The 27,723-nt window shown below is 31.5% G+C and overlaps 3 protein-coding genes across 5 annotated transcripts; 2 read left to right on the forward strand and 1 right to left on the reverse strand.

Annotated features, from left to right (window-relative positions):
* Positions 1 to 877: 877 nt before the first annotated feature.
* LOC108450080 (uncharacterized) lies at positions 878 to 4,854 on the forward strand. The gene is made up of 10 exons (XM_017747549.2): positions 878 to 1,908; positions 1,989 to 2,080; positions 2,281 to 2,383; positions 2,645 to 2,907; positions 3,116 to 3,247; positions 3,377 to 3,499; positions 3,616 to 3,744; positions 3,833 to 4,047; positions 4,132 to 4,285; positions 4,405 to 4,854. Exons 1-10 carry the CDS (start codon positions 1,704 to 1,706, stop codon positions 4,621 to 4,623), a joined length of 1,635 nt encoding a protein of 544 aa, XP_017603038.1. The 5' UTR covers positions 878 to 1,703; the 3' UTR covers positions 4,624 to 4,854.
* A 989-nt stretch (positions 4,855 to 5,843) lies between these two features.
* Positions 5,844 to 11,316, reverse strand: LOC108450097 (polyadenylate-binding protein-interacting protein 7-like). Its single transcript, XM_017747561.2, has 6 exons — positions 10,831 to 11,316; positions 9,142 to 10,029; positions 8,017 to 8,467; positions 7,842 to 7,912; positions 7,007 to 7,131; positions 5,844 to 6,564 (listed from the first exon to the last, which is right to left on the reverse strand). Exons 2-6 carry the CDS (start codon positions 9,934 to 9,936, stop codon positions 6,270 to 6,272), a joined length of 1,737 nt encoding a protein of 578 aa, XP_017603050.1. The 5' UTR covers positions 9,937 to 10,029; positions 10,831 to 11,316; the 3' UTR covers positions 5,844 to 6,269.
* Positions 11,317 to 21,662: 10,346 nt separating this feature from the next.
* On the forward strand, positions 21,663 to 27,014 carry LOC108458825 (guanine nucleotide-binding protein alpha-1 subunit). 3 transcript variants are annotated; one of them, XM_053028570.1, is made up of 14 exons: positions 21,663 to 22,019; positions 23,324 to 23,517; positions 23,640 to 23,712; positions 24,283 to 24,320; positions 24,407 to 24,496; positions 24,629 to 24,706; positions 24,801 to 24,908; positions 25,035 to 25,136; positions 25,420 to 25,475; positions 25,693 to 25,827; positions 25,957 to 26,050; positions 26,155 to 26,214; positions 26,297 to 26,376; positions 26,456 to 27,014. In XM_053028570.1, exons 2-14 carry the CDS (start codon positions 23,431 to 23,433, stop codon positions 26,631 to 26,633), a joined length of 1,179 nt encoding a protein of 392 aa, XP_052884530.1. In that variant the 5' UTR covers positions 21,663 to 22,019; positions 23,324 to 23,430; the 3' UTR covers positions 26,634 to 27,014. The 3 variants fall into 3 exon arrangements, with proteins under 3 accessions (XP_052884530.1, XP_017613717.1, XP_017613710.1); XM_017758228.2 differs by having other exon boundaries at positions 21,674 to 22,512; positions 23,204 to 23,517; XM_017758221.2 differs by having other exon boundaries at positions 21,680 to 22,512.
* Positions 27,015 to 27,723: the final 709 nt, after the last annotated feature.

Raw genomic sequence — 27,723 nt, forward strand, 5'->3', positions numbered from 1 at the left:
GTAATTTAATAATTTAAAAAATATAAATTTTTTATAAAATTTGAGAGTCATTCAAATCAAGTTTTATTAAATTTAAATTTAACTCTATTAATAGTTTGAGCTCGATTCTATAATTATTGAAACAAATTCTTTTTATTAAACTCTAGTAATTTATTAGTACTAATATCTTATTTATTCCTTAAATATAGAGTCTAAGAAGGCAAAAAATATTTTTAATGAATAATTTTATATATTATTAATAAATGTAAACAACCGAATATTATAAAATATATATAATTTTACTTTAATAATAAATTGATAATATATAAAATTATATACTCGAAAATTAATATTAAGGTAAATTACATTCAAGATCATTTGAATTATTAGTAAATTTATATTTTGGTCACTTAATTTTAAAAATTACAAAATATTTATTAAACTATTCAAAAGTTTTTTATTTAAGTCGTTGAGCTATTAAAATCCTTGTTGTATGGCTTTTTTATTCGTATTATGCGCACTAATTGAAAACTCTCATCTCATTTTCTTTAATAATTAAGTTTTTTTTATGAAATAGCTTTAAATATCACAAATCTGTCAATTAAATTTCAAACAATTTTCTTCTTCGATCTGATCATTGGATCGATTTAAATTTAAAACATTTTCTTTTACTCGTCAATGTATACTAATATATGATAGATCAAATCGTTGAACCGTTACTTAAAACTCATCAACTAGCCTTTTCTTAAAAATAATTTAACAAGCCAATAACTTAAATAAAATATTTTAAATAATTTAATTATGAAATTTTTAAATAATTTAATAAATTTTTTAAATGATTAAAAATAAATTTATTAATAATTTAATGATATTAGGTGTAATTTACCTAAATATCAACACTAAAGAAAAACCAGGCAAGATGCCTTTGAAAAAAAACAGCTCGGCTTCATCGAAGTCACCACCAGCATTTGGTTTAATGATAAATGAGTGGTTCTGTACCTCAAAGAGCGGCGTTGGAATCCTCTTTTATTTTTGAATATTATATATATATATATAACAGGCTAAAAACTAAGACCATTGCCGCCATTTAAGGTAGGGGGCCTCTACAATGGTGGAGCCCCTGCAAGTCTGCGAACTTGGCTAGGTGCTCGTGAATTCAATAAAATCATAAAACCATTTTAGAGGAAAAAGGAAAAGGACCAAACTTTTGAAAGCACGAGAAATTTACAGTAAAAAAGAGCAAAAAGAAAAACCCTGTCCCGTGCTCTGGATATAGTTGGCTAAGCTGGCAATTTTTTCTTCTGCAAACTTTGAACGGTTGCCACTTTGTATTCAAAAGATCACTCAATACAGAAAAAAGAAACACACACACACACCCAAAGTTGATCTCTGTATTCAATCTATGACTGTGTATGGCAGAGCTCCAAAAACAAATCACTTCCTTCGAAAAGAATTCACCTTTTCTTTTTTACCATAGCCTTTTTGTATATAATAAGTTAACCTACTGATGAAAATATAAACTAAAAATCCTCGTTTGTCTCCAATCTCTGATTCCCATTTGCCTCCTCTCTCTCTTACTTTTATTTTTTTTCCCTTATTTGATTCCTCTTTTTTAACATTCAGGATTCCTTCTTTTGACTCGCCTATTTCAAGTTTTCTTTCCTTGGGTTCATTTAAATTCGTTTGTTTTGAAAATTTTGAAGTGAAAGAAAGGAAAAAAAAACATGGGTGGTGTTAACAAGGTGGAAGTGATAAACAGCAAAGGTTGTTCAAAGTTGTTTGTTGGGTTCTCATCTTCGGTGCCATCATTTAGAAGTTTCCAATCGTTTGAACCAATGTCCCCTGCTTCTACCTCTCTTGGTTCTGAACCGGTTCGATCCACTGGTCCATTTTCCGGTCTTGTTATATGCGTAACTGGCTTGTCCAAAGGTTGGTAAATTTGTATCTAAATGAAATCCTCCCCAGAATTTTGTGCTTTGTATTCATGTTAGATGATGTGTTGGTTGCAGAAGCAAGGAAACAAGTAATGGAGGCTACAGAGAGATTAGGTGGTCAATACAGTACCAGTTTACATCCTCAATGCACCCATTTGGTGGTCCAGATATCCTTTTCTCATTGTTATTGTTTTCTTTATATTGGCTGATTGGAATAAAGAGAAAAAGAATGACCAATTTGATTGTAATTTTTCTAACATTATTGTAACTGGCAGATGGATAATAATAAGGTTTCCTATTGTCTGTCTTTTATATTGTCTCTACTGCTGCAAGTGCAGTTGTTATGTCGAACCTTAATATTAGTCACAGTGTTACTGGACGTAAGTTCGATCACGCTGTAAAACATGGATCGAGAAATGGTCTATTCCTTGTTAAACTTGGATGGTTTGTGGATAGTGTCAAGAGGAATGGTAAGATTAGGATATGCCTCTCATTTCATACTTCCCTGTTGTGTTATGTTCTGTTGCAATATGAAGGATTTGCTACAACTTAGATGCTTGTTTAATACGAAAATTCGAACTCTGTTATTCTACTACTTGTTAAGATTAGGATACCTTATGTTACCTGTTGTTGCTTGCCTTGTTAATGGAAGCAGAAATGTTAGTTTATAATTTTTGTGGAGTAATTTGATTTCTGTTAGTTTATAATTTTTGTTTTCTCCATTCATGCAGTAAGGTTAAGTGAATCACTCTACACTGTGAAGGGTGCTGAAGAACATGCCGCATGTGTAGATGAGTTGAATCGGCTTGCTGGGTCTACTGCTTCTGAAAGCTCATGTCTTCCTGCCGGTTTTCATGAAGCAAAGAAACTAGACATGATAGGAAAGGCAAATGTACGGTATTCTGGAAGAGTCCTCAATAGAAGTATGGACTCAGTGTTATCTGGTCATACAATATACATCGATTCTGATATTTCAGTTGAACTACGTAATAAGGTAACATTCTGAAATTCATGTTTCCTTTTTGTAATGCTAGTTTAGAATATGTTGCATCTGCTGCATATATAAGTCATAAACTAAGGTCATAGATTTGGTGTATCAGTCTATTTATCACTGAAAGACTAGTAAATGATTCACTATTTTAGTTACTGTCGGTTTCTACGTTGCTTTTAGCAATTCTTTGAGACATTTAGTATGTTGATAGATTCTCGAGGCAGCATCAGAAGAAGGGGCCATGGCAGTAGATGGTTGGTTTGTTGGTTGCAGTGCAAGTCATGTAGTGTGTGAAGGAAACTCTGTACATCGATATATTGGCAACTCGAACAACATAGTTACAGTGAGTGCTTCTGTATTGCGTTATGGAGACAGGGTTCTTTTATGTATAATCATCAAAAGATATACGAAGCACTTATGGGAACAATAAATATTTGTTATGCTTGAACTGAATTTGATATTAATGTCTCAGCCATTATGGGTCCTGAAAACAGCCGAGGATAGAAATTTGCAAAGACTTGTTCACATGTCTGCTGATTTGGCCAGGCAAATTGGGATACTGCTCGAAAAATCTCAGAAAGGCATTGTAGGAGAGGTACTTTTGAATATATTCCTGTCAGAATTACAGATAGTACTATATTATGCCTTCCCTGTGATGCTAGAAAGACCGAGAATGATGCTAATGTTAAGTTTTCACCTTTTGTTTAATAGGAAAATAATGTGGCTAGTTCAACAATATCTACTCGGAGCGTTAGAGGGAATGCAAGTCATGAAGAGAGGCAACAAATTGTACATTTGGCTAAAACGGGGGTTAGAAATCATCGCAGTCTCCGTATGCAGGCAAGTGGTTTAATCATGTTTGGTATGTGCTAGAGCTTCATACTAATGTGAATTCTTGCATTTCTTTGAACATCTGTTTTTCTTTCAGACTTGTCAAAACCCTTTCCGTCCAATAAGCCCAACCATTCTTCTGGAGACGGTTTGCTGGTCGATATCAGAGCCAACTTCGACTGCCTCTATTTTTACAGACACTGTTAGCGGCGAAGATGCTAGTGAGCATCAGTCTGTATTCTTTGATGCAAATGGTGATGGCAAGGATTCTGAGACCTCATTTACTAACATAACCCGGTCACTTACAGAAAGGTGATGGATCACTCTCTTGATATTCTATTGATTAGCCTTGTAATTGTCAGTTCCTTCTCATGTTTTGATTCAATTCTCCTGCAGTGAGAAAAATGAGTTGATATTCAAGAACCATTTTCTTACCATACTATTTCCAGTTGATCGATTTTCTGAAATGGGGCCTTCATCACGGACATATTTCAGCAATAATGGCTTTACATGTCTGCAGATTTTGGATTATATATATGCTTTTTATCAGGTATGACTTGTATACGCCTCTAGCTTATTGTGTTAATGGAACCTGTTCAAATATTGCACTTGTCCTGAAAGCAATCAATCTTTACCCGGATTCTCTTTGCTGTTGCTCATCTTTTGTAGGAGAACATGTCAGTCCATGAAATAGAGGCCGCTATTCACACAGACTCAAGGCATGCTGACAGGCTTCGATCAGCATACTGTAGCAAAGAGACAATAGAACATGGATATACGGTTTTCAAACGAATAGATTTCCTAGGAAGTCGTAAAAGCTTTGAAATGTTGAAGCGTGTTAGCGGAGATAATAACAGTAATGTATATGAACTCTTGATTAGAGCCTAAACATGCCATTTGCATTAGATGCCTTCATATACCAATACCGAAGATGGTTTCGAATCTTCAGTTAGCAGCATCAACATTTCAACGAAAAAAAATAGTTACACATCGTATTATGACATGATCCTTGTTTAGTTATAGTGTGTCCGGTGTGAAAGGAAGAGTGAATGAGCGAACTTAAACTTTGTTTTTCATAGCTCTATATTTAACATGATGAAGATCAGCTTCGTCCTAAAATACTGTGAAGAAATATGAAGGAAAATGGCCGACTGCCGGATAATACAACATTCTCTATTGATATATAGAAATAAAAAGATGGTAGAACCCAATGATGAGATTCCCCTGCCGTTAAAAGTTGATAAAGCTTAAAGAGTGTTGCAGTGTCCCAACAACTTTGGTTTTTGGCAGCCCTTACTTGCATTCCATCATGCAGAAATCTGGGTGCATTGAAGGTGATTTTTTTTTATGCAAAGCTGATAAGAAAACCCCCTTTTTTCTAGTCTATCTCAGGCTCAGCACAATGGCCAAATTTCCGAAGGATTACCATCAAGAAAAAAGTGAGAACGATAAGAAACTAGCAGTGATCATAAAGTTGAAGAAACAAAAGATTGGTCAGGTAAGGCTACTCAGTTGGGTTAATATCCTTTCAACAATATCACTCGGCTTTGACTTGAATCTTCAGAGTTACCCCCCCCCCCCCCCGGTTTTGTTCTCTTCCACAAGATTCCTGTCCTCTGCTATTGCAGACATACAACATTTGGACCAAGTAAATCTTACAGTGGCCGCTATTAAGGACTATATGATACAAAAATGTTGGGAGTCCCCATCCACAGTCATCCCGTTGTTTGCTATTGTTCTTTTGCATTTGGTATGAAATGCTTTTCGTGTATTATTGGATTCCATCATCTTTGTTTTCTATATCAGAACGTCATTGTTTTGATCATGTCGGCAAATGTGTGCTGTTCAAGGGGTGTTTCCTTCCATTTAACGATAAACTCTTGCACCCAACCACTCGCAATAAGGCATAAAGGAATGTCAATACAATTTCTTTTTACCAACAAAACCAAACCTAAAACTAAAATGATTATATACCAAAATTCCGACCCTAATCTAAATCCATCCCCTAATAATGAACCAAAAAAGAGAATCTACACCCTAATAAAATCTCCATACTAGAGAGCACAGACAAGCAGAATAGAAACATCAAAGTTCCAGCATGAGTTACATTTCATGAATCGTAATATCATGTAATTCAAATCTATCAGTTACATCTGAGAATTAAACCCAAAATTTAACATAGTAAGATTTAAGATACAAAATTAACAAACCGGAGAAAAGATGTTGCTTGCTTGCAGGCAATGTCCGCCCCAGCGCAACTCCCCCACCCCTGATGCTACCAAAATGCAATTCCTGAGGTCATCTGGCTAAAACTTTAATGATACACTTCTGCTTCTTTTTGTTTTTTAAACTTTTTCCTTCCCCTAACTTTCTGTTTTTTGATTTCCTTTTCCAGACTTCAACTACATCCCCCTTTCCATTTCCTCCCATGTATAGATACAAGAATGACTATGGTGACTATGACTTGATGGTTTTTTTTTTTTTTCTGTAGTGTCAAAAACTTCCTATAGCTCAACGCTGTCAAGTCCATGGCTTCAATATATGACAACTCGAAGTAGCCCTGGCTGTGGTTCTGTATAGTCAAGGCCCTCTTCTTCAAGCAGATACCGTTGCACAGCAACTGGAAGTCTCGCTGGAGTACGAGAACCCCTAGTATGGTGGCCAGTTCCAACACATATGCATACCTGCAGACGCTGATCTGCTGCCCGTGCTGTGCTCCGCAGCACTGATAGTTCATGTTTCAGCATATGAAGGGCTTCACTAACATGCAATCCATGCAGGTCTATCATCCGCTCCTGCCCTCTGAAATTCTCTAGAGGAACTGGGTTCCTATATTATCATAGTTCATAAGCAGTCAAACAAGAAAAAACTAGTATTAAGCGACCTAATAAGAAAACATGAATTTGGATTATTGGAAATAACAAACGACCAGGCTTCAAAACTGACAAACTCAGTTATATTATGCATCAGACCTGTGAGTATGAAAGATGAACAGATGGATGGATAGTGAAAGAAGAAACGGGGGGTCAGGCTAGTAGAAGTGAGGTATACAAACCAATTATACTTAAATGTCGAAACAGCACAGATAATTAATACCACCCCCTCATAGATCTCAGGAACCAATGTTTTTACTCTTCAGTCTCCACACAAAAATATCCATTGATCAAACAGATAATAAAAGCAATAATAATTCATAGCAAGAGAAGAAGGGCTAGAAGCCTTGAAACCACCCTGTCAAGGGACCACGTACAACAGGAAAGAAATGACAAACCTCTGGTGATATATAGATTCCTGAGCTTTTCCATGAGCCGCCTTCATATGCATATTGTGCATTTGTCCTTTCACACTAAGTTCCTTTGCTAGAGCCTTGTTGCCAATGAGAAATGCTTGACGTGCCTATGTTAAATATGCAAGAAGTAATATCACTTAAATATATAAGTAAGATGAGTGGGCCTAGTTCAGTGGGGTAGAAAGAAAGAACAAGAGAGATACAATCGATGAAGAGCAGCCAAACTTTAGAAATTTTCCTTCTACCAGTCAATAGTTGATGCGCTCTGTACATGTATAATTCAATCAACTCTCAAAAGCAAGGGCTGCTACTCATCAAACACATGCTCATTCAGGATATTAAACAGACTTGTTTACTTCCTAACTTGAGAAAGCCCAATGATGATGCATCAGTCAACATGGAGAAAGCCCAATGATGATGCATCAGTCAACATGAAACGCGTTGAAGCTTACCTCAAGATTTTTATTTTCTTTTTTGAGTGGGGGGAGGGAGTACACTACTGGAGTCCAAATTCTATTAATTTTTCCTATATCTAGCTAAGCCAATTGAAGATTGATATAACTTAGTGGAAAACTATAAAGTTAACAAAGAGATAGCAGTAAAAGCAGAAGCAAAACTCAAAGTGCCATACAGGAAAGGACTAAAAAAGAAAACTTATTTTCTAGGGTTGCAAAATGGGGCACAAAAAAATTGAAAGAAACAAGAAGCAGTTGAGCAATTAGGCTGAACATGTGAAGGAACTTCATTTCATAGCTTGCAAACAAAAATGAAAACTCTACAAAATATAGCAGCTTAAATAAAATTTCCAATAAAACACCTGTTCAAAATAAGCATTACGTAAACGCGCATGGTCTCGAGCTTCTTCCCGTAGTTCAGAGTATAAATTTCCTGCCAGAGCAATAATGTTAAAGCATATAGATATGTAGAGAGGATAGAATGCTCCTATTAAAAGCTTTATAAATGCATGAATTTTATCAAGAGCAGAATATTACCCACTGCATCTCCAGTTTCAAGCCAAACAGGAGCTGAACGAGCTGAACCACGAGTCTGCAACCTATTAGCATAAACCCCTCTTCCAGGTGCAGCACTGTAGGAATTAGCTGACCCATTAGAACTTCTACTTGACCCCACAGTTGAATCAGCAGAACCATTTCTATCATACTTCCACATTCCAGAATCTTGAGATGCCATTTTCCTGACAGCTGATGCAAAATCTATGGCACCTCTGGATGGAAGGGAAGAACTGGTTTTGAACATAAGCGGATTGTCCTTGTCCGAAGATCGATAGGTACTGGCACTATGTTGAAGATCATCTCCTGTATATTTTGGAGGACCACTCTGACCATCTGACACAGTAAGTGCAGGAAAGTCCATTGTACTCAGATTGGGAGCTGACAAGGTCTTTGAATTCAGGTTCTGGTTGAAACCGCCATCAACTTGAAGCTGCAATAAGAATCAAAACGACCCATGAAATGCTAAAAGTTTTGGTACCATTAAAAGGACCAAAACATATAACAAAACTCCAAAACCCTTTTGAGTATGCTAGATAATTGTGAGCCGAAAACAAAAACCTAAGAAGATATAACTTCAAAAAGGAATAACAAAAAGAGAAGAAAATCACATAAGGAAATCTACCCCTCTACCAGGCCACAGGATAGCATGAACTAGAGTCAACATACAAGACTATGGTCGAATTGAGTCACCTCAAAACTTTAAGGGGAGCCAACTTTTCCCTGTAAAACAACAGTTAGCAATAGCATCCAACTATTACCATCCACGAAATCCATGGTGCTCACGGCAGATTCCCAACATCCCATAAGTACCACATGAGAAGAAAAATGATAAGCAGTTGCAGTGTAAAAATAAAGGAATACGGAAAACTTCTAAAAGAGTTCCACATCGAGACTTCAAACATAAACCATTCCTTTAGTATTCTGCAACTTTCTAGCAAATGATAATCATAAAATAATACATTAAGCAAAAAAATAAGATAACCATAAAATAATATATATCTACATATAACTTGAAGATATAATAGCTCTTCATCACTACATAAACAAAGCACAGATGCAAGCACTTGAAAATTGACCAACTAAAAACAGTTGAGCACCACTCACCTCAAGTTGTGTAAGCATCTCTATGGTTAGATTTAAGTCACAACCATTGGCGAAATAAACTTCAGCAAGGCTTTCAGCAGCGAATCCAGGGAACTGGGAAGCCAAAAAATCCACATGATTCATTTCAGTATCATTGATATTTGTGTGCTCACCCAAAATATCACTGGCAAATGCATGCCTAGAATTTCCATCAAACAGTTGTCTTTCCCTCCCATTGCCAATCAACTGATCACTGTTAACAAGTTGCTCATCCCAAGGTTTGAGTTGTAAGTTCAAAAAACTAGCTGAAATAGGCTCCTCTCCATAGGATGAAGAAGGATATCTATATTTTTCATCCAAGTTATTACCATTACCATACTGATGCAGTAGTTCCTGCTGATCACCAAATACAAATCCACCAGCAGCAGATGCGGGAAACCTTGAAGCTTCGCTACCATCATGCAAAGACAAGCCTGCTAAGGAGAGGCTCCCAGGCTCCATACTTTGTGAATCATCCTCGTTAATAACCTTAAAGTCTGGGGTAATATCATCAGGGAGCTGGTGTCGCCAGAACTGATGAGCCTCATCATCAGAATTATTTGAAACAGAAGACCCTGACCGATCAAGCACTGCTTTTCCTACGCTACCAGAAGTAGAAAACGTTGCTGTAGCAGCTGCTCTAGTGCTTCCTGATGAAGATGGCGACCTAAGAGAGAAGGGCACAAACTCGGCTGCATTAGGATTCAAAGTTGTTGCCTTGCTAGGGGCATTTGATTTTGCATCACTAATTTGGGTCCCTTTCTTGGACAAGCTCATTCTTTACTGAAAAAGATAAAGTAGATTCTACGTATATAAAGGAAACTGATGCAGAGGATATACACTTGAGTTCCACTAAATTCTAACCAAAACCTGCAAAACCGTCCATCCGTATCACAATATTAATTAGTCAAACTTACAAAAGAATCTTAAATTGAAGACAAACACACATGTATAAAATCAACCCTCAGCAGAAAATAACTCAATAACAAATCTAGAACGAGATTAATACCAAAAACACCACATTGCTCTTTATATAAACTGTCACACTAATCATCTCCAATAAAATAATGATTACGAAAGGCCAAGACAATCGAAATGACTAAGATAAAGGAAATATTAAACCGTATTTGACTCTTACGCAGGCAAAATCCATTGCTTTAAATGAAACAAACATAGTGCTGTGTTTAATTAAAAACTGAATGGGGCTCACAGCCAAAAGTTTCCTATAAAAGTAACATTAAAATTAAGCCTTGAGACTACGAATTAATAGCGAGATTTTCATTAAATAAACCAAAATTATACCAATATACAGTTCAAAGCCTTGAAATTCACTTATCAACAAGACTTTAACCTGAAGAGAAAAGAAAATCACAAAATCCTCAAGTAAGAATTAAATAGCAAGCTCCTTTAATTAAAAACCCTAATTAAAAATAAAAATAAGAATAAGAAAAAAGCTTTCTAGGTATCTAGCTAAACGAATAATTAAAACGAAAAGGCAGCATAAGTCAAATCTATAATCTCCCATTATCTAGTCCCAAAGTATCCGAGATCTCAAGTCAATCCAACACAAAAAAATAAAAAAAATTATAAAAAAAGGTAAATTTTGTAATAAACGGAACGGAGAAAGACAGATGAAAAAAAAAAGAGAGAGATCTAAGAAGAAAATTATACCTTTGCGAAACAAATCGAAAGGATCCATAGCTAAAGCTTTCAGATGAAAAAGGGAAAAAAACGAAAAGAAGATCAAAGAGGAGAATCGATGAACAAAGTATGTATTCCCGATGATTTTTGGCTTAATTAAACTGATTGGGATTTGAGCTTTTTGGTTTATTGTTTTTCTTTGGCTGCAGTGTATTATCTCAGCTTTTTGTTTCACAGCACAGGTTTCCCTGTTTCTCTTTTCTTTCTATCTCTTTTCTTCGAGTTTTCTTCTTTTTTTTTTTTTTTGGTTTGAAAACGGTTAAAGCCCACCACCACAAAAATATATATAAAATAAAACTACACATCTAATTCCAATCCAACCCCCTTCGCCACTTCATTTGAAGATTTGACCTTTTTTTCCAATTTCAATTTTATCTTTTATTTTCAAAAAGAACTCTTTTTTTCATTTTTTCTAATTTGACGACCTTAGACCTTATTTGGCAATAAATTAAAATCATAAATGTTTTAGAACTTTTTTCCCCACAATCAATTCTAAAGAGTTGAATTATAACATTAATTTTACATCAATTTATAATATAATAGATTTTAAATCCATTTTAAATCTTTAAATTACAAATAATATATTATAATTATTGTAATATTAGTATAAAGTATGATGTTATCGAAATTTCGAAATCGTAAATAATTTTAAACCTAAAAAATCTTTGATTGAACTCATAGATAATAACTCATAACAATCTCAACTTTAATAACACAACCAAGTTGGGATGTATTGTAAGATTTTGAAGATTTAAGATGTAATTTAGTTTTAAAATAATGCTAAAAGTTGATGAATTTATACTACTTATACATTTTAATACAATAAATCATTTAATATGAAAGAGAAAATTAAGGGTAAAAGTTCTCAATTTTTTCAAAAAAGTATTTAACTTTTTACTCAATTAGGTACTGAATCGTCAAAATATATTAAAAAGACCCTTTAATCGTTAACTTAACTGTTGATTGTTAAAATCAATTATCCCTAATTTATTTCAATTAAAGCAACCATATGTTACAACCACGATATGACATGTGGTAAAAATTATAAAAATATTAAATTTAAATAAAAATATTTGAAATTTATTAAAATTAGAAAAATTTATAAAATATATAGAAAATTATAAAAATGTAAATAAATATAAAATTCTTAAAAATTATAAAATTTATAGTACCAAAAGAAACATTATTTAATTTCCTTATAACTTTTATTTTTTTAATTTTTTATCATTTTCGCTACATGTCACGTTGTGTTGTGACACGTAATGACTTTAACTAGAAAAATTTAGGGACATTAACTTTAACAATCAACTATTAAAGTTAATGAGTAAATAGCCTTTTGATGCATTTTATAATTTTATAAAATCTACAATCTTTTACAATTTTTATAATTTTTTTATAATTTTTATGTTTTTATTAAAATTTAATCATTCTTATAACTTTTATTGATTTTTATTTTTTATATTTTTTTGTCAAATGTCACTTTGTGATTGTGGCACGGAGTGACTTTAACCGAAAAAAATTAGGGTTAAATAACTTTAATAGTTAAAGGGCTTTTTTAATGTATTTTGACAATTTGAGTACTCAATTGAGTGCGAAAAATAGAGCTTGGGCTTAATTGCTTTATTTGAAAAAATTTAAAGGCATTTTAATACATTTTAAAAGTTTAAATACCCAATTGAGTGAAGAAAGAAGAAAAAAAAAACAGAAACTTACTTCTTTTTTTTTAAATTGATGAAATTTTATACCTTAAATATAAAAAAGAAAATCAGATAATAAATTACCCATCAAATTGCAAAACCAACATTAATTTGATGTAGAGATCTAACTCTTTAAATCTATCCATTTTAGGTAATCATAAATAATTGTTCACAATCATTTAATTATTGATATAATGTTTGCGATTTCGAGAAATGAAAGGGCAAAGGTCTAATTTCGCTTCCAGTCCATGTACTCTCTACTTTTAATTCCTGAAAGTTGATCCTTTTTATTATTTTAATTTAATAATTAAAGTCAAATTAATAACACTATCAAAAGACTTTCATTAAATTAAATTAGATGTAATCAACTTTAAAACATGTGGAAGCTGTGTAAGTAAATATATATATACATATATCAACTTTCACTCTCCATATCTAAATTAATGCCAAAGAGATGTACAATTATCGTATTCGTAATAAAAATCCTTCCAACTCATATTTATAATAATAATAAAACCTTCTAGTCTCATTCAATATTTTTATTTGCTTATTTGATCCTTTATGGGTGTAATATTAATCACATGAATAATTTTTTAAGTTTAAAAAGTCACATAATTTAACTTAACCAGTAGTATCAATTGGATTGCAATTATTAAACTGAAAGAGTAATGGGACTAAATCCATGAAATTAGAAATAAATGAACTAAACTTGAAAATGTTCAAATAGTACAGAGGTTTGGAGTATAATTAAACCAAATAATAAACATTCTTTTTATTTTTTAATTCTAGAATAAATTGTAATATTAAAACATGGTTAATTGCTGGACTTATGACCAAAATTTTCCCATTACATCACTAAAATATTTTAATTATATCCAACATTTGTCATTTGTAGCTATCAGGGATTAGTTTTGATAGAAAAGGATAATGTAATAATTATTTATAATTAAATGTTGTGTATAACTATAATAATATATGCAACAACATTTTATCTAATAATAAAAATATTATATTTTAAATGTGAGAATTTTGAGCTCCATCCTAAATAATTTTATTTTCCTCCTTCAATTATAAAATAAACAATAATAATGTATATTTTTATAAAATGGATTGATAAAAGAATATTTTTTATAATGTATAGCAGAAATAATTAGTAACCACTAATTATATTATAAATCGGTACACTCTGTTTGGGAGTAAAAAGTGATTAAATATAATAAAAATACGAGAAAGTACCAAATAATAATATTTTGTTAAAGATAAAAGGTGTCAAATAAAATAAAATAAAATATGACCGGTTGAGAAACCGGAAATGAAGAAGAAAAATGCTATGCCCACCTGTGATTGGATCATTTGTCGGGGTATCACTTTGAAAAAATATATTAAACGGGTTGATTCGAAAAATGATATAAATTGATTGAAAGGTTTAAAATCCAATTGAATTAAGTGATTATATAACACCTATTATTCAATTTAATAGTATGGATTTAAGCAAAAGATGTTATATTTAAGCACATAATTCATCAATTAAAATTACATTCACACACTTATTTTGTGATATTTCTATATATTCATAGTTCATATTTACACTATTAAACCCAAGTACTTTGAATCAAAACTTTTATTTTTAATATATTTTATTTTTATGAATTTTTAATATTTTTATTGAACTAGACAAATTGGATCTATGAATCAATAACCTAATTAATTTGACCATCTATTTGTTTTTGAAAATTCTAGATAAAAAAAAAAAGTGTAAAGTGAGAGGTGGGTGGTTTCATAAATTGAATAGCTTTTAAATTTTAATTTTTATTCTATTTATTGAACTCTTTGATTGAATTGGTATCACCCTCAATCGAGTTATCAATTCGGTCAATAAATTACGCAAGTATCTTTTTCTAATTTAAAAATTAATATTATTCCATGGTATTTTCGTTTTTCATTTTAACAAAAGCCAATTAAGATATGTATATTCGAAATTAGAACCTCCATGAATTGAATTACTAAAACATTAAATTTACTACTCAACAAAAGTTTAATTTTAATTTATTGTATAGAATTTTGTTTTAAAATATACAATTTATTATTTTCATCAGTTGTATATATTGATAATGTTGTTCATTTAGTTTGTATCACAAGTTAACTCTATATTAAATCACAATTGATGACAACACATGAAAAACAATTGTACTACATTTAATGTTATTAATTTGATTTATTTATGGGTTTAAATTTTATTTTACTCATAATTTATTTTTTATTTAATATTGTACATATTTACTGTGATATTATGATTAATTAATTTCAAATAATATATTTATTTATTATATGTTATTTTTATATACGCAATTATGTCTTAAATTTATGAAGAATTCCTAACTATTAAAAAATAATTGAAATTTTTATGTCAATATATCTTTAATTTATTATGATTCTCAAAATTAAAGAAACCCTTTTTTTCCCAACTAAACGGAGTTCGTACATCAAATCCAACTCTTTTTTATTTTTTTTACAGAGAGGAAATAGACTATGAAATTCTAAGTCCGAGAAGCCCTCTCACATGCTGTCCCTCTACTATCCTGTGAAGTCAACCATTTTTAATTAATGAATATGGAATTTTATTTTTTCAAGTAAATTAATATTCAATTATCTGTAAACTCAATAAAATTTATAATATTAATGAATGAAAAGATAGTACATATGTTCACATTCATTCCGTAATCTATATTACATTTAAGATTTAGATTAAATTAATGTAAAATTTAGATTAAATTTCCGTTATGAGTTATAAATTACACAAAATATATTACTTTTATAAAATAATAACTTCAAGCCTGGAACACATAAACTTGAACATCTCAATTTTACTATTTCAAACAAAATTATATTTAATTATTATATAAAATTTCTATTTACATGGTAAATGTTTTCATAATCTAATACCAACTCCTTTCCCTCGTAAATCACATCCAAAAAAAACTTTTATCAACTTTGAGTATTGATGCTGTAATTTATTTTATACATTTTATTTAAGTCTGAAAAAATTGGAAGGTTCATAAATTTTCTTTCTATTAATTACTCGGTAGAATTTAAAATGATAAGAAAAAATAAAATATTTAGAAAATGTATAAGTTTGAAATATTATATACATCTCTCTTATTTAATTTTTTAATTTATAAGAATTTATTTTTAATATTTATATATTAGAATGGAAAATGACTATCCCTTCTATTTTCTTTCCTCTCAATCAACTATACTCAAAATTGATTTCTTTTTACTCTCTTATTATTCTTTCATATTTTAACCCAACCAAATACATCCTTAATGTCAAAATTTATTTTGTTAGGCATTTAAATAATATGCGTTTAATCCTTTAATTACACTTCCTTTTACTTAAAAATAATATTTTTATTTTAGACATTAAAAGAGAGAAGTGAAACGATGGATGTGTATTTAAAAAAAATCAGTTTTTTTTTTTTAATTTCTTTACTGATTTAAATTATTTAATAAATGAATTAATATTAAATAATAATTAAACCAATAGGTATATAACATGGTCCCCATCGACCCTAGTCTTGAAATGTACACTAGACAAGCCTTGTTTGGGTGATGGGGAACAAAAACCAAATATGGTTGAGGTTATAATGAAAGTTTTCTAACCAAGGCAGTTAACATTTACAGCTCAAATTTGCATTTGCTAATTGAATTGCGTATTTAATTTTTTTGATTTCATTTGTGTAAGCATAAATAGATATTATTAATATTTCGAATGAAAATATGATATGTTTATTAAGTATTAATGGTATTTAATTTTATTGAGATTTGTTATATTATTTAATCTTTATAATATAAAATTATATATTTGTTTTAGATTTTATAAAGGAATTGGAAACCATTTTTCGTAACAGAGCCTCCCAACCTTCGCCTTAAAACAAAATTCTAATCATAAGTAAATTGTGACATAGAGTTTGCTAGCAGGTCACCATGGCTCCCACATCAAATCAATCTAATCAAAGTAACAAACCAAATCGATGTTTTATTTTATTTTTAGATATAATGATAATTTAATTTTTATTAAATTTATTTATTTTAGTTAATTTTGATTTTAATATTTTGAAAAGAGTCAAATTTAATTATTAACTTTTTAAATACAGTCAAATTGTTATTTTTATATATTTAAATTTAAATAATTTTATATATTTTTAATTATTTAGAAAAATATTATTAAAAATTAATATTATAGTTATCATTTACATTAAAAAATTATCTATTTTAGAAAATTATTGATCAAATTAACTAAATAATAATACAAATCAAATTAATAAAAGAAATTGAGCTTATTTTAAAAAATATCCATAAAAAAAAGCTGAATTTCTATGAAAACATTTTGTTTCTACATTATTTCCGGATAAATTTATAGGCGGCCTTCCAAAAAGTCATTACTCAATCCAAACAAATTTCTACCTCCACCAATGCTTTGCCACCTCTGGCCTTACGTCACATACGCATTGACACTGACAACGAGACCACCAAACACTTATATATGGCCTCCAAAGCTTGACCAAGCAGCCCAATGACAAAAACCCAGCACTGGCTTTCGTTCCCGACTTGCTCATTTTCGGGCTGTCATTTCGATCGGAAAGTCGATGAATGATGAAGAGGCTTCAAGTTGAGAAAAATCAGATAACACGACATTGCAACTGAAGAGAGCTAGCAAAGTGGGAGAACATTGACGAAATTAAGACGGGAAACTTTGATGAAGGTGGTGAAGAAAGAAGGGCGAGGGAGACCTCCTCCGATCAATCATGGATAGTTGAATCTAATAGATCGTAGAAGTGAACCAAGAGCTTAATCACAGTATGACACACATATCGCAAAGCTCCGATCGACATCATATTCTAGCTAGTAACTCTGGATATACAGAACAGAACATGTATTCAAGATTAACTATTATCTAATGAAACCACTTTTATATTTTACCCATTGTGGCTTTACAGTTAATGAATTATGAATGGGTGGTTTTTGAAGTGCGTGTCTTACTTTTTATAATAAATATTGCAATTAAAATGTTAAAAAGAAAGAATCAATGACTACGTCTCCCTAACATTGTAATTGGGGTAAACATAATATGATTAAAACAATCTATGAGATGAGAATTGGAATGCATATTTTAAAGTAAAATGCAAGCATATAATAATGTTTTATTAGTTAGAATTGTCGTGCAGCTAAAGCAAATCAACCCACCGTCATCACTCCTCTTGCATGATACTGAGAAACGTGCATGTTTTCAGTCGTTTATCAACACTCTTCTTTCCCATTTAAACACAAGCTGCAATTACATATATATAAAATCTAGTATCCATATTCAAGCTCTTTCACATTTTTTTTTCCTTTTCTGGGTGAATCAAGTTCTTTAACCATCAGTGACCGTAGCAGCATACTAAAATATGGGTCGTGGTCTGGGATCCAACACCAAGTCTCCGGTAATGGCACGATTGCTGTTGTTGAGTATCTGCATAGGAATATTGGCGAAGGCGGCATCAGCTCAAGTGAAGCCCCCAAATGCGTTGGCCTCAAAACTGGGGGGCTATTGCGGAAAGAGTACAATGTCCTGCTCCATGAAATGCGGTTATCTCGGCTGCCTTGCAGGCTGTGTGACATCTCCCTCGATCGGATGCGGCACTAAGTGCTTTTTCGAAAACACCAGTTGCCAATTTGGCTGCACCCCCTTTGATATTCGAGGCCAATCAGCCCGTGTTAAGACCTAGAGGGATATATATATATGTGTGAGCGCGCGCGTTGTTTATTTATTATTAAGTGTTTGTTATTATTATTACAAAACAAAAAAATATGATGATACACAATGAATAATGTCTTTGAAATAAATAAACAAGTAAACTTATACAATGCCACTGGATTAGTGTGTTATGTTGTTAATGATTAACATGTAAGAAGAGCATTCAACCATTTAGGTTGATTTGATTTAAAATTATAAAAATAAAATAAGTTGATTGTACTGAATCCACCTATTATTCATGATGCATCACAAATAATTAACCTTAAATAGATGGCCAATTCTTTTGTCTTTGTTTGAGTACGAAATTTGTAATGTTAAAGGGTATTCCATCTTTATGCACAAATTTTGTCCGCTTTGGTTTTTCAATTATTGTTGATTTATTTGATTTTTTAATAACTAAATCCTAATTTCAATAAATGATCAGATTAAGTACTTAAATTTAAAAAAAAAAACCCCTAAATCTATCATAAACCTATAAAATTGGTTTCAATTATAATCCACTATTGCTTTCCTTAGTAACATGAAGAGCACATTAATCTTAAAAGGGAGTATGCTCTTCGTTAAGCTTTAGAAAATTAAATTAAAGTGCTAAAAGTTATTTCTATACTATTTATATCAATGTTTGACAGAATGATCAAAATTTTATAAAGTAAATGAATTTAAAATTAAAATTATAATCAATAAATGATGAGTTTATACACGGCCATTAAAGCATGACAAGAAGAATAAGATAAAAACGCAAAATTATAAATAAAATAAATAAAATTAATGCATGAAATAAATATTGAGAATACTTTAAACATACAAAACCTTACAATGTAGTTTCTATATGTTATTACAGTAACTTGTGTATTCGTAATAACTGCAATGAATGCAATAACTTTGTATTTGGTCATAATTACAACACTGCATGATCCGTTAAATAACAAATATGATAATTACACACGAGTAATTCGTATTTGGGAGTAAAATGCAATTAGGTAGTGAGGGTATGCCATGAAGCAAGCAAGCATGCAATTTATATTAACAACTGGAGTTAGAATTGTCGTGCAGTTGAAGCAAATTTACCCACCATTTATCATCATTCCTCTCGCATGATTTGATATATACTTAGAAACGTGTTTACATTCGTTTAATCAATTCTCTGCCTTCCCATATAACACACAAGCTGCTATATATACACACAAATATTCAAGCTCTTTGATTATTATTAATTCGTAATAAAAATGGGTAGTGTTGGATTGAGATCATCGAGGTCCGTGAGCGTGGTACTGGCACGACTGCTGTTGCTGAATATCTGCATAGGGGTAGTAGGGATAGGGGCGGTGGCGATGACCCAAAATGCGTTGGCCTCGGAACGGCAGGACAGTTGCCCAGACAAAGTTAGTGGGAGTGTAACCTGCTTCTTAAATTGCGATATTTTCAGTTGTCTTGCAGGTTGCTTCACGAATCCAAGCATGGGATGCGGCCTAATGTGTTTTGCCCGAAACGTCGGTTGCACCACTACCTGCTCCATTATTGAATTTCCAGACCCATGAGCATCACCTGCCAAAAGCCTTATATGGACGCTATTTCTCACTTTATGTTATCACCGTCTTTGTAATTATTACAAAAACAAAAATATGATGATAGATAATTAATAAAGTAATTAAAACAAATAAATAAGTAATCTTTCCTTATGTTATTTATGCTAATAAAGAAAAAGAAAAAAGAAGAAGAAGAGAGTATTCGATCGTTTGATCGGCTCAATCTAAAATTATATAAAACGAATAAAATAATTTATGAGTAATTAATCCAACCAAAGGTAGGTAATTAAAGTTAATGTATTTGTTTGGTTTTAGTACAAAGTCTAAAGGTATGCATATTTTTATTCTTACAAATTGGTTCAATTGGCCCATTAATTCAAAACACTTTTAATTTTAAACAATAATAATAATAATTAAACAACTTAAAGGATCTAATTAATTATTATTTTTAAGTTAGAAAAGTTAAAAGATTTAATTAATTATGCTTTGTAATTGGAATATCTCCGTTATTAAACTAAAATTAATTTAGACCAAACTTGTAGATGCTGTAATTTCAAAATAAAATAACTAATGATTTACATATGTTAAAAGAATTTATCTAAAACATTTTAAAATAATATATTTTATATCTTAAAATTATTTTTCTATGATCGTAAAATGAGTGTATTAATATTACATAATACACAATGTTGGGGTCTACGTTGAATGGTATAAACATTGTAAGTGGACTGCAAGGTAAAAATATTGAAGTGAATAAATATTTTGGAAGGATAGATGATAGAGAATAGAACTGTCATACATTGGTTAATCTCGTGACTTCAGTATTTATAAGTCATTGTGAAGTTGCTTAGAGTTCCATTCCCCACTTGCCTAAATCTAACCATCAACTTTCATTCGCTGATTTATTTATTTTCACATTTTGCCTAAATTCTTCCATCGATATTATTGAAGTTGAAAAATCGTGTAAAAAATACTTCCAACAGTTTCACAATATGTATCATTTTTTTAGATATTATATTATAAAATAAAAGATAAGTTAAATTGAGATAAACAAGTAATTTCATTATAAATGCCAAAAATAAAATTTTGATTTGGAATAAAATTTTAATTTAAGAGTATTTACCGTTGTATAAGCGTTAGTTAAATAACAGTAAATTGATAATTGAATAAGGCATGTTATGAGTACACCCTTCCACCCTAATAAGTTTAGATTTGCACTCCTTGCATATGAGGGAAAGTATTAACTTAGTTATTCAATAATTATCAAGTTGGTTCTCATATATAAACATATTTCATTTTTATATTTAACTAGTATGAGACTAAGTTTTTTTATTTTTCTCTGCTTAATTCATAAGTGAGTTACTTTGAGCATTAATTTCTCATTTATCACTCAATCATTTTGAGCATATAATATATTGATATAAAGATTCCAAGGAATAGAATATAAAACCATAATTTTATGATTTAAATATTAACATTTACTAATAAAAATATGCTTCAAAGCTTCTAAGTATCTATTTTTTCAACATTTACATTGTATTTGGTAAAAAGTCTCCTTAAAATATTTTTTATTTAAATCTCTTTATAATTTATAAGTAAAATTATACTTTAATATAAAAGATAGCCAAAATTTAATTTAAATTTTAAAAAATTATAAAAACTTAAACTATTATAAAAATATAAAATTTAATTTCCACCTAAAAAAAATTTGTGATTTCACCCGGGTAAAAGATATGAACGTTATCCTAATTTATTTGGATGAAATTAGCTTTTAGGCTGGAGCTTATTTCGGGCAGTCCTATTCTTTGTTGAGCTGTAATACCTCTAAGCTTGAGTAGTTTTATCGAGGTCTTAACACTTTTTTAAATTATTCATTAAATTAATAAAATTAATTCAAACAAAGCATTAATTTTATTTTGAAAAAGAAAACGCAAATAAAAAGTGCATTATTTTTTCTACGGTCAAAATGTGAGAAGATATTCGAGACTTTGTGAACAGAGAGGATCAGAGGGAAAAAAGTAAAGGAAAAAAGATAGGCAATGGCAATGGCAATGGCAATGGCAATGGCAGCAACTGAAGCTGAAGCTGAAGCTGAAGCTGAAGCAGAGCAGAGCAGAGTTCCAGTCTAAGCGCGTCTATGTATTTTCCCGAGACACCCATTTCTCTCGCTATATAAAAACAATATACTACATATTCTTGTGTAATTTGTACATATTTTTTAATGGGGGAGTATGAGGTTTAAAAATTTTCTATTATATATAAAAAAGTACAGATCTTTCTAACTTTGACTGAAGATTGAAAGAAAGAGAAGGCAACCAAAGCCAACACTTTCGGCGCTCCTTCTTTCTTCCCTTTGGCTTTGCTTTGCTTGCGTCTCCATCTTTCTTCTTCCTTGTTTTGCTCTCCAAAATCTCTCTTTTAAAATTCCAATTTTTATTGTTTATTTATAATTTTCACACTTGAACAAAGTTTCAAAACATTTTTTTATTATTACCACTAATAAAATAACATATCCGTAGTTGGCCTCAAAAGAAAAACTCTTTCACTCTCTGTTTTCTTGCCCCAATTGTACGAATCTAAAGCTAACCCTTTTAGTCTATCAACCTTACCAGACCCTTCTTCTTGTTATTAGGTAAGTTTTTTCTTCTTATTTTTGTTTGCATCTTGTTGAACTTCCAATCTTTTGTGCTTTAGATCTTTTGGGTTTTTTCGTGCCTGCTTTTGGAGATCTCTTTGTTGGTTTTTTGGTGATTAGATCAGGAGGATTTTGGGTATGCTCATTTTTTTTTTGTCTTGATTTTTTCTTTTGTTAAACTAGTGAGAATCTTCATTCTACTGTTTTCCTTAGCATTTCTTTGAACTGAAAAGCTTCCGGTGAGTGATCCGGTGAGCAGCTGAGATTTTTGGGTTAATTTCTGTTTGTTTGACAAAATTGAGCACTTTAGTTTCTAATATTTCGTGGAAAAAGTCGAGGAGGCATGAAAATTATGCTGTAAAGGAGGGTAATGAAGTCCCAAAAACATTGAAAACATCTAAAGAACGGTATATTGTTGTTGTGGGTAATGGTGAATACAGAAATGGACGTTCATGTATGGTTTATTAATTGTTGTGCACGTGGCCATGTGCTTCGATGTCATGTTCACATTAAGTTTGTAGATTCACGTGAAATAAAATGGAATCTGATTGCTGATTTGTAGGCTTACATCTGAGTGGGAGGGGGGAGGCAATTTAATCAGTTATGATATGCTTTGATTTATATTTGTACAGTTGTTTTGGAATGTTTTGACTGCTGATCATGATTTTGTTTGTAACCTGAATTTCAGGCAGATTTTCTCATGTTTGTAGTAAAAGAAACTTTCTTGCCATTTTGTGGACTATTGCTAGAAAGCTTATGAAGTTGTTTTAAGAAATTTCATGGATTCTTACGAAAGGATCTCTTGTAGGAGGAGACGACTGTAATCATTGTTGCCTTAAAATTCATTATTAGTGAATACTGTTGGAGGCAAGGGCACATAAGATGCCTTTTGGTGCTTAATTTTATGCATCTTCTATGCTGATTACTGTTCTAGAGAATATGGGTTTATTATGCAGTAAAAATCATCGTTACACTGAAGCAGATGCCGAGGAAAATGCACAGGTGAACACAGTTTACATGCAACATATACCATCCTTTTATTTTAGTACAACCGGACTAACTCTTTGGATATGGTTTTATTTACATAGTATATTTAGTTTAATTTCGAGTTTGTTCATTTTCAGGCTGCAGAAATTGACAGGAGAATCGAACAAGAGCGAAAAGCTGAAAAGCATATCCAAAAACTTCTACTACTTGGTGTGTGCTACTTAGTTTGCTTTCCTTTTTTTGCCTTGTTCGTTAGCAAAAAATGAGCTTTGTACTTTTTGTATTTTGACTCCGTTAAATTCTTACTATTATGTTTGAATGGTTTAAGACATTGATATGGAACCATTCATGTTCTAACACTGTCCAAATTTTATGGATATGAATAGGAGCATGTTAAATGCCATTTGTTTTTCTGTTTGTCTATGGAAAATGTTCATGCTTATAGAGGACTTGGCATGCATATCAGTCTTTATCCTAATTTGTTTAATGGTTTGTATTGATAGCTAAATTGCACTTTTTTCATTTGTTTTTGTCCAAGACTGGCAAATAGTACTGTTTATGATAAAATTGTAGTTGGTTATGCTTATACTTGCTACGCCTAGATTAGTATCAAAGAACGTTTGGTCGATTAATATTAGTATCAAAGAACGTTTGGTCGATTAATCCTTAACAATTGAGATACGAAGTTGAGCGGCCTAAACTGTTCGTGCTGATTTGCAGCAATGCCTTTTTTTTTTCTTTCTTGTTCTTTCAATGACTTAAATATTCATTGTTTTTAAGGTGCTGGTGAATCTGGGAAGTCAACAATTTTTAAGCAGGTAAAACAGATTGATTGGCCTTTTATTGAATTGATTTCTTATCAGTCGAGAATGCTGGTATATCGTTCTTTTATTCTTATCTGTAGATAAAGCTTCTGTTTCAAACTGGCTTTGACGAGGACGAGCTAAAGAGCTATATCTCTGTCATCCATGCAAACATCTATCAGACTATAAAAGTACGCAAAACCTGAAAAGGGTGTGTTGGTTATTTCCCTTCAGGTGTCAGTTATCTATGACGAGGAATTTTATTTATATCATACGAGGATCTTTATCTAGGTTCTTAACTTGAGCTTAACATGGTTTGATAGATACTGTATGATGGATCAAAGGAATTTGCTCAAAATGATGCAGATTCTTCCAAATATGTTTTATCCAGCGAAATTAAGGTTTGAATTCATCATTTTTATGTTGCATTTTTTTGAATAAATCAGTTTTTGATTTGTAGTCAAGGTATTACACACACTTTCTTTACTCTGTCAGGTTATTGGAGAGAAACTATCAGAAATCGGAAGCAGGTTGGACTATCCACGTCTAAATAGAGAACTTGCACAGGAGATAGAAACTCTCTGGAAAGATTCTGCAATTCAGGTACCTATTTGCTTTACGTTAAGCTGTTTAAGCATTGCTCCTTTTGTGTCTGGAATTTACTGAACCTGTTGAAACTGGTCCTTTCGATGGTGTATTTTAGTACTTAATCACTCTGTGTACTTGTAGGAAACCTATGCTCGTGGTAATGAACTTCAAGTTCCCGATTGTACTCATTATTTCATGGAAAATTTGCAAAGATTGTCTGATGCAAATTATATTCCCACAAAGGTATCTAGAATTTGCAATATTTCCTTCTTAAAGAAGTTCCATCATGTATATATGATAAAGACAATTATAATATACGTCCTTGCTTATCAAAACAATTATCATATATATGATTTATACCCTCAACAAGATGAGTGTGAATGATAAAAAAAACCTTGAAAATGAATTCTTTTTGGTCCTGTCTGCATCTTTATTAGCCTATTTAACATGCAATGTTGGTAATATTGCACTTTTTTAAGAACTACAAACTCTGTCCATTGGCTTCCTAATCTGTTCCATATTGCAGGAGGATGTTCTATATGCAAGAGTTCGTACAACTGGTGTTGTTGAAATTCAGTTCAGGTGAATTATATCTAGTCTATCCTTTGCTTATATAGATATCTTCAATTAGGTACTCAAATAGGTGTTCATGTTTGACATGATCTATGCAGATTATATTTTGGTAAGGTGACTCAAAAATCAATGGTTAGATCATCAATACAGCATAGGTTCCTGTCTGCATTTTATTGGGTTACTTGATTAATAACTCATGTTGTTATGTATGATGTCTGCTTTGCAGCCCCATGGGGGAGAATAAGAAAAGTGGTGAAGTATACAGACTCTTTGATGTGGGAGGCCAGAGAAATGAGAGAAGGAAATGGATCCATCTTTTTGAAGGTGTTACGGCTGTGATATTTTGTGCTGCTATTAGCGAGTAAGACCTTTTTGCTTTTGCCATCTGCAAATTCCATTTTGTCTGTACATGTAAAGATACAACACTGCTTCTATATTGAACCTGGTATCAAAATGCAGAAATATTAACCTAGAAACTGTCGTGGTTTAGGTATGATCAAACTCTTTTCGAGGACGAACAGAAGAATCGGATGGTGGAGACAAAAGAACTCTTTGATTGGGTCTTAAAGCAACCATGCTTTGAGGTTTTCCTTATGCTATATTATGCTCTTTGTGTGTCTACAAGGTAAAGGATTTTGGTTATAGCTGGAATTTAACTTAATGTAAAAACTTGGTTGTTTTTTTACAGAAAACATCCTTCATGCTGTTCCTCAACAAATTCGACATATTCGAAAACAAGGTTCTAAAGGTAAAAGCCAGTATAATGGGTATAAAATTACAATATTTATATGTTTGCATGAGTGTGATCTTTAGAATTCGAGATTCCATAGGTTCCTCTAAATGTATGCGAGTGGTTCAAAGATTACCAGCCAGTTTCAACCGGAAAACAAGAGATCGAGCATGCATATGAGTAAGCAATTCATCTCCCCTCTTTGCTAAGAAGGAATTTTTCAACCTACGACAATTTTATGAACTCTCTGTCTGTTCAGGTTCGTAAAGAAGAAATTTGAGGAGCTGTATTTTCAAAGCACAGCCCCTGATAGAGTTGACCGAGTCTTTAAGATATATAGAACCACTGCCCTTGACCAGAAGCTTGTGAAGAAAACTTTCAAGCTCGTTGATGAGTCTTTGAGACGGAGAAATCTGTTCGAGGCTGGGTTGTTGTGAACGAGATCACAAAACCCTAATTGCAAAGACTTGTTCATAATATGAAGAATGTGATCATCACACCATCTTGGATGTTTTTGAAATGCTGGCATATCATATCATATCATATTTTCATCACAGGCTAAAAGTTTTGATTTCCCCATATTGTTGATCAAATTTTTTTTTTGTTAAAAATCTTCTCTAAAATCCCCATGATTCTAGGGACTCTGATTTGTTCAGGGTAAAACATTCCCCAGAGGAATTTGTTTTTCTTGTTTGTTTGTTTTGTCTTTCAGGGTTTTTTTTTGGGGGGGGGGGGGTATCGGATCAGACATATGAAGGAACAATGAACATGAAAAGACATTCTTTATTTCCTAGTAATACAACACATTGTTTATAATATTCTAGTAATTCTCGTCATGATTATTCTTGTCTGGGAATTTGGCATTACACCCTGTTTTAATCTTACTCTAAATCACACAATGTCTGCAAATATAACTAAGCCACTATTTCATGATTATTAATTAAGCCAAAAAGAAAAAGAAAGAAACTGGAGTTTTCTCCTTTTACTGTTCATTCAACCGAACTCTTTGAGCCTCGATCTGTCCCAAAGTGAGGCCTTTTCTTAGAAACAAAAATAATAAAGGGATAAGTTTAGGCGGTGTTTTTGTCGTCTAAACCAAGTTCCTTTGGTTAAAAAACTGAATTTGTTACTGGCAGTTGTGTCTGTCACAATATATGGGTTCTTTTTGCCACCTAAGAAGTGATTACAGGGAATTTTAACCGACAAAATTAAATGGCCTATCTTCTTGTTTGATAAATGTATTAGCAACATCACTACTTCTGGATTTGAAAATTTTAACTAATTCTTTTTATGTATTTTTAATTGCTCTAATTCTTCATTTTAATATAAAAAAATTAAATTTGAATTAAGCATTATGATTAATCTAATATATATTTGATATATTACAAATTGAGAGCACAGGTGATATTATTGTTGGGCTTGAATCTTAAACCTTAAACTGTTAAGGTACATCTCCTATGTCTTAATTTTTAAATCCTTTGTATTATTAGTTATATTTTATTATTTAAGATATACATGAATTTGATA

This window comes from Gossypium arboreum, chromosome 5 (assembly GCF_025698485.1).
Source record: "Gossypium arboreum isolate Shixiya-1 chromosome 5, ASM2569848v2, whole genome shotgun sequence".
NCBI lineage: Eukaryota > Viridiplantae > Streptophyta > Magnoliopsida > Malvales > Malvaceae > Gossypium > Gossypium arboreum.